This window comes from Aspergillus caelatus (assembly GCF_009193585.1).
Source record: "Aspergillus caelatus strain CBS 763.97 unplaced genomic scaffold BDV27scaffold_323, whole genome shotgun sequence".
Lineage (NCBI taxonomy): Eukaryota > Fungi > Ascomycota > Eurotiomycetes > Eurotiales > Aspergillaceae > Aspergillus > Aspergillus caelatus.
In genome coordinates, this window is record NW_022475586.1 from 1 (window position 1) to 922 (window position 922).

Here is a 922-nt window from a genome sequence, read left to right on the forward strand (position 1 = left end):
CTGTTCTAGTATCGGGGTTTGTGTTAAATGATTAGGACTTATATCGAGCCGCAATTTCCTGCCAAGTGACCTGTTTGGGCCTTGGATAGTACGTCGCCTAAGTTGGTTAGACTCTGGACGTCTGACAGGGTTAATGGATCCACCTACCAGCTGCTCTTTTGACGGAGACCAGAACCCGTCAGAATTAAAAAAGACAATCTCGCCGCTATGTCTTAATCGAATTGTTAAGGAAATATCCGCGTCGCACTCCTGGCAATACTCATATGCCTTTAGGAATAGCTGAATCTTCCGTCGATTCCGTTGTTGGCACCTTGACTTGGCACTATCCGATCGCCGGTGCCGGATAGTCCTTGTTTTGGCTGTCATGATATGAATCGAGATCAAGAGTTGTCTGCGGACCCTCAGCGTAATCAATAAAATTTTTAAACAACGCAGACGGGACTTTTGGTTCCTGTTGGACACGGGTGTGTTGCCACTTATTTTAAATAAGCGCCAAAGGCCACAGTTCTGGTTTCAGGCCACGGATTTTAATTCTGCAAAGCATGGCCAATAATTCTCTCTCTCTCTCTCTCTCTCTCTTCCTTTTTTATTTTTATTTTTTTTCGGAAAAAAGAATTGTTAGAACACGCTTTCTGTTCTTAAAATATAAAGGGACATTTTCTTCGTTTTAATATGTAAATAGTATTATTCCGCCTCTGCACCTTTACCCGACTACTTTTAGGGTCACATAGAAAATACATAATAAAAACAAAGAAAGATCATGCACAGTATTGATTTTCCGTATGCTGAACTCCATATAATTGTGAACAAATCAATCTACATGCTAAAATCCCTATTTGGATAAATTACGCATTGCCAACCCTCTGTAAAAGGGTAGGGTTGCGTCGAAGTAGGACTGCCGTCGAAGTAGGACTGCCGTCGA

General features: G+C 41.9%; 1 protein-coding gene across 1 annotated transcript; it reads right to left on the reverse strand.

Annotated features, from left to right (window-relative positions):
* Positions 1-3: 3 nt before the first annotated feature.
* BDV27DRAFT_67444 (uncharacterized protein) lies at positions 4-708 on the reverse strand. Its single transcript, XM_032077274.1, has 2 exons — positions 148-708; positions 4-97 (listed from the first exon to the last, which is right to left on the reverse strand). Exons 1-2 carry the CDS (start codon positions 364-366, stop codon positions 32-34), a joined length of 285 nt encoding a protein of 94 aa, XP_031921637.1. The 5' UTR covers positions 367-708; the 3' UTR covers positions 4-31.
* Between the last annotated feature and the right edge of the window lie 214 nt (positions 709-922).